A 6,277-nucleotide genomic window follows, 5' to 3' on the forward strand; every position below is an offset into this window, starting at 1 on the left:
TGTGTGTGTGTGTGTGTGTGTGTGTGTGTGTGTGTGTGTGTGTGTGTAACACTGGTGATAATAGGATTATTTTCTTAACATGTACTGAAACAACTGCGATTAAACAGTTCTCTGACCGCTCAGTGAAATCTATTTTATATTAAATTCATGTATATGTGAACATAAAAATTCCAGAGAGGAAAAAATATCCCTTAAAATTGATTTGTCTTGCTTACGTTTTACATTAGCTTTTGTAACACACAATTAAACTGTAGCACTCGATAGAGATTCTGTTGTTTCCAATAAAGGCCAAGCACAACAAAGACTCCAGTCAGGAGACATTGCAGGCTCTGTTGCTGCTGAGAGGGTGTGCTCTTAAAAATAGGTCTTGCTTTGCCCCAACCTATCTGCTGTTAGGTTCATAGGTCACTGCTGTCTCATGTTTATAAACACCGTCTTGCCGGCAGCGGCGAAGTATGCTTCTAACCACACTTAACTACTGCAACCTTGAGTCAGAACGCCCTCATTCAAATTTCACACACCATTCATTCAAGAGCACACTGTGGTAAGTTGGCTTGATTTTAGTTTCAGAGTGAAGCTGGGATTAAGTAACTGAATTTTTTTTTTTTTTTTTGTGGTTTTGAAATGTTTAACCACCTTTTGAAGGTGTTTGCTTGAATGCGGTTTAAATGTGTTTGTAGAGGTTTGGGTGTGTTTACTGTAATTGGTGCAGAGAGCAACAATTATGGTGTTCATTTAAAACAAAAAATGGCATTATATTGCAAAAGTCTGTAACACACTGATTCTGAACTCCATTATGAGCTAATAGTCTTTGGCTGATAAGCTACTGATGCTGTCTGGACAGTGATCAAGGCACTGATGAATGAATAGGGCTTTGATTTTATGTTGATTGGCTTCTTCTAGAATTTTCCTTTTGTTATAAATTTGAGTGGAAATATATTTGTATCAGAAGCCGTCACTGGTTGGGTGCATAGATTTAAAAGGCTTTTTTTGTTGTGGGTATGACTCCTGTGTTACGCATGTAAGGAGATATTTTTATCTTATAGGAAGAAAAACTATGCATCATCCTAAGATAAAATATTGTCATTGGATAGATTCTCCTTATACTCTTAACCAAGGAAAGTTTTTGTGCACAGATCTGTTTCCTTTGACTTTCTATTTTGATATTTCTTGCTGTTTTGTGGATATCCAGAAAGAAATCAATGCGGTTAAATTGTGATGTTCTTTGTTTGTGGTTCTCACACATGCCTACGGTGTGCAGTCTGTTGTTAGTAGCCTTGACAGCTGTGAGAAGGATCTATCATCTTCTTTGTCTACAACAGTATTTGTGGTCTGCACAACACAGATCTATTCCCTCATGATGTGCATGCTGTAAATCCTCTATAAACTTTACTAACAAGCTGAAGTGTGTGGAGGAGCGATTACACACATTTGTCTGGTCTCTTCTGTGTGCCATCGCACCATTATCCAGCAGTATTCCTCACATGACCTCTCTTTATTTCTCTCCACCCCTCCTCTCTCGCATCACCCACCCACGGGCTTCACGAGAGACCTTATGAGGATCATTTGACTGGAATGATACTGCTGCTTCAGGCATTTTAAAGTAGGGGGAAAACAAGCAATTTGTTACACAAATTTATGCTCCAGAAGGCTTTGTGATTCAGTCATTAGATCTGTTATTCTAAGCTGGAGGTAGCAGCTTTGAATCGTCTTTTTATCTGTGGTGTGCCAGCTTTTTATCTCTCATCTTTTTGTGTGTGTCTAACATTGTATGTGAACTTTTAAACTGGAGGATGTCAGTGTGTTATTGTGTTAGTAGGCCTGATATCGATCACAGATTTTAATGATCTCAGGATTGTGTAATCTGATACTAGTGGCTCGTGTTTGTATTATTTATTTACTTATTTTATATGGTGTTCCCGTATGTAACATAGACCAATAACATTTGGTTGTTTGCTTTTATTCTGGAAGATTTTATTATTCCTTGTTGCATTGCCACATTTTGAAAAAGATTGCAAGAAAGTATAGTTTCACTGTGAAACTGTAACTGTGTCCGTTTTTATTTGTTCTTACCTAAGGACAGACCATAATTAATGTGTGTTGTTTGTTGACTGTAACCAGTCTCATTGAGGTGATTTAATCATCGTCGACTGTTTAATCAAAGCTGCTATCCAAAGAAACAAATCAAGGGAAACAGTAACAGGAAACTAACTAAATAAGTTTTGTTTGCATATAAATACATATTTTGTAAAAGATGAATAAATCAAGATTCGGATCCTCACTGTGATTTGGTGACAATGAGGAAATATATCCTCACTGCAAAAAATAATATTCCAAATGAATAAGTATGATTTTTTTTTTTAACTTATGATCAAACATGTTGTGTAGCCACATAAATTAATACAAATTAAAACTCATTAGACTCAAAATTATATCAAGTATATTAAAATGGGTTTCAAGAAGTGAAATAACAACATTATTTTTAAAATGATTTTTACTGCACTACAAACTTATCATACGTTTCAAAGAACAAAGGAAAACAAACAGATGCAAAATACATTACACTTTTACAAGCTAAATAAAAGGCCTTTATTTGTTCTCGTAGATTGATTTGCTGATGCACTAATCAGCATAGTCTCAATGGTGCTGATTATCTTAAAAGAAAAGATTAATTGTGAAGTTTTACTTGGGACTAAAAAGGCTAGATTACACTTCCCCTTGTGTCCATGAGTTGATGTCCACATGTCTGCTTAGTTTGTGAGACCACGCAGACCCATCTATGGAGAATTTACCTTACAGTGTACCATAGAAGTATGCATTAGCTCCATGGGAGCCTGACGCTATAACAGGCAAGTACAACAGGAATCCAGGCTTTAGATCAGTTCAGTGCTTTTGTCACGGTCTTATTTTTTTACTTATTTATCCATTTATTTATTTATTGCAGGTGACGAGAATTGAGGGGACAATGAGAGTCCACATGCACACCAAGTTCTGTTTCCTGTGTGTGCTCACGTTCCTCTTCCATCAGTGCAGCCGCTGCCATGAAGGAGGACACCACCATCAGCACGATGGGCATCACCACAATGATCATGACAGCGCTCACAGCGACCTGCAGATTTCTGAGGCTCCATACGTGAGAGGGGTCACAGAGTCCCCAGGGTCCAAGAGTGGGCAAGCTGGGGATGCTCTTGAGGAGGAACAGCGCTTCTACATCCAGCAGCTTTTCAGGCGCTATGGCCAGGAAGACCGGCTAGATTTCAAGGGCTTTCAGAGTCTGTTGTTTAGCTTGGGATTGGGAGAAGTGAAGGTTGTAGGTTTGGATCATGAGGATCTGGGCCATGACCATGTAGCCCACCTCGAGGTGTTGGATATGCTGCACGGACATTCATCCACTAACGCTGGCCACAGCCACGGCCAGGGCCACCGGCACAGTCACACCACACAGATGCGTCCACACCAAAAACAAGACTCTCAGCATCCACACACAGAAGGAGTTCCCACTCGGTGCAGCCAAACCACTGCTGGACCGGCAGAACATGATCACGATCACGACCATGAACATGAACATGATCACGATCACGATCACGACCATGAACATGAACATGATCACAATCATGATCACAATCACACTAAGGTAGAGGAGAATGACCATCAACATGACACACACGACTTTGGCGACCACAACAATCACACACATGATGAAGAGCACAAACACCAACAGGTCAACCACAGGGACCTGTCTTCTCAGCCTCACCCTGATCACGACCACAGTGATCATGAACATGACTACAATCATATTCACGAAGTGCACACAGACATAGGCGGCACTCACCTCGACCAGGAAAAGCTGGAGCCATCTCAGGTGCCCCAGAGGCTGCAGCCCACCCCGACAGAAAACCGACCCAAGAAACCCCGGAAACCGGGAAGAGTCAGAGGACAGCGAGGGCGAGACAAAACCACATCTTCTCACACACCTGCATCTGATGACCACGACCATGACAACACTCATGACCATAACCACACACATGGTCACAGCCACTCTCATAAAGATAAGAGGGAGGCACCGGGGGCACTTCCCGTGCCCACTCTGCCAGTCTCCATGCCAGCTGGTCATCCAGGTGGATTAACCCATCAGCATGAGGAGGTAAGATTATTTTTTTATTTATTTATTTATTTATTTTTTTTTTTTTTTAATTAAATGCACCTGTTGTGGTTTCCAATTTGCTTTTTTAACTTTTGTGATGGTTTTGGGTCATTCTGAGCTCCTCCGCTGTGTCAAACAAGTAGTTGAAGCTTCCATCCCCCCATCTTTAACCCACCTATTTTCTGATTGGTAGCCTGTGCCATTTTTTTAATTTTTATTTTATTGATCTGTTACTCCTGCAAACTCTAAAAATAACATCAAAGTCATACATTAATTGAGCCCATGGATCCAGCAGGATATTTGAATCTGGACTAGATTTTGATCTTCTTGGGAACATCAAAACAATTAACTGGTCAAATTTACATGTGACACTGTCCATAAAGTTTTAAGCAATCCTGTTAAAAAAAACAGACTGACAAACTCAAACTATTACATAAACCCCCTGATGAAGTTAAATATAGTGTTGGGAAATCTGAAAGCCTTGAAAACAGTCCACTTGTTTGTAATAAATGTGTATTTTTTCACAAAAGGACAAAAAACAAGAAGGATTAAATAAACAGACACAAGAAACCAGATTTTTATTTAAATGCTATTGTTCTAATAAGTTATCAGTGCTTAGTCGAGTGTTTGTTGTTGCACTACTGCTTAAGTTATTATATCGTGTTGGTTTTCTGTGTGTGGAATCTCTCTCAGCATTTTTAAATGAATGGTTGGCTTTCCTCGTGGATGTTTGGATCAGTCAGTACTGCCAAAGTGAAATTCCCTTAACATAAAATCTGTCTTTTGCTGCAGCTCACATTGTGTTTGAGTGAAATTTGACTTTAGAAGAAGTGATTCTGTTATTTGTAATGTTTTTCAGTGGTTCCCTGCGTTTATTTATATTTTCATGTTCTCACCTTCTCACTCCAGTGTTTGAACCTCACTCAGCTCCTCACCTACTACGGCCTCAATCCCGACTCGCTCATCTCCCCCCGCCAGTTTGCGTATCTGTGTCCCGCCTTGCTCTACCAAATAGACAGGCGGGTCTGCATCCTCCATTACGAGCAGATGGATGTGGAGCAGGAAGCCTTTGAGCCTGCCAGTTCTGGTAAGAGCAAACTCATTGATCTGCTCGGAAAAAAAAACCACATAGCAAGGAGAAATATTAATTTCAATGAGTGTCAGCTGCTTAGTTCAGTCCACTGTGCTCATTTTATTTTCATTTCATTCTTTTGGATGACAAAATGCAGCTGAAGCCAGTGTTTTATCCTTGTTTTGGATACTTGGTGTGAGACCAGCAAGCTAAGCAGTCACAGAAGGTGGACTAAAAAGCATCTACTATTATGAAATTGTTGAGACGCTGAATATGATGGTAAGAAATTGGAATGGAGGAAAAAGTCACAGTGAAACATTAAAAAATGTGGTTAACAAAGCACACTGTAAGTCAGGGTTTTTGTCTGATGCCATCGGCCATAGGAAACTGCTTTCTTCATAAGTGTAAAACCACAGGGACTCCCATCATAAAACATTAATGTAATGCTGTCTTTACGTAACCTGGAGCTCCTCTCTTAGGGAAGAGTGGAAGATCTGCAAAATATATAATGTTTCTTTAAAATGGTTAAGCCGTATTTTATATTGAGACTTTTATTTCCTGGTACTGCCGCTATCTTCTACTGATTTTATTTTATTTTAATTTTCAGAGCCTGATAGCAAGGGGACAGGGCAATGTGTGCCAAACTGGACCCAAAACAGAGAGTTATAAATAAAAATGTTTAAAAAAAATATAAGAAACATTAAATATAAATGTTAAAATATTTAGTATAATATATAAAATACTGTAAAAAAGGAAAAGAACATTTTTACTTATAGCTAAACTGCTTTGAGCTGATTTGAATGCAACAGCAATACAAACAACCACTTGTTGCAATGCAGAAGAGCGTCTCTGCTCTGGTTTGACTCACAACACGGCAAACTGTGAAGCAGAAAGGTGACAGCAGCGGCAGAAGACCGTATGAGATGCCACTAAGGATGGGTATTGATAAGATTTTCACGATTCCGATTCCATTTTCGATTCTGTTTAACGATTCTTTTTTTTTTTTTTTTTTTTTTAAAGTAGAACGCGAAGATCTATTAGCTTAGAACTTTGTTTTATAT

General features: G+C 39.2%; 1 protein-coding gene across 4 annotated transcripts in view; it reads left to right on the top strand.

Annotated features, from left to right (window-relative positions):
• slc39a10 (solute carrier family 39 member 10) overlaps window positions 1-6,277 on the top strand; it is a 33,824-nt gene that overhangs the window by 12,406 nt on the left and 15,141 nt on the right. For 3 of the 4 annotated variants that reach the window (XM_013911786.1, XM_013911788.1, XM_013911787.1), the window contains 2 exons: window positions 2,945-4,144; window positions 5,054-5,231. In XM_013911786.1, coding sequence (XP_013767240.1) covers window positions 2,966-4,144; window positions 5,054-5,231 — 1,357 coding nt within the window. In that variant the 5' untranslated portion in view covers window positions 2,945-2,965. The remainder of the gene's footprint in view (window positions 1-2,944; window positions 4,145-5,053; window positions 5,232-6,277) is intronic. The other variant, XM_013911789.1, reaches the window with a different exon arrangement.

This window comes from Pundamilia nyererei, unplaced genomic scaffold (genome assembly GCF_000239375.1).
Source record: "Pundamilia nyererei isolate P.nyererei 1_Seehausen unplaced genomic scaffold, PunNye1.0 scaffold00071, whole genome shotgun sequence".
Classification (NCBI taxonomy): domain Eukaryota; kingdom Metazoa; phylum Chordata; class Actinopteri; order Cichliformes; family Cichlidae; genus Pundamilia; species Pundamilia nyererei.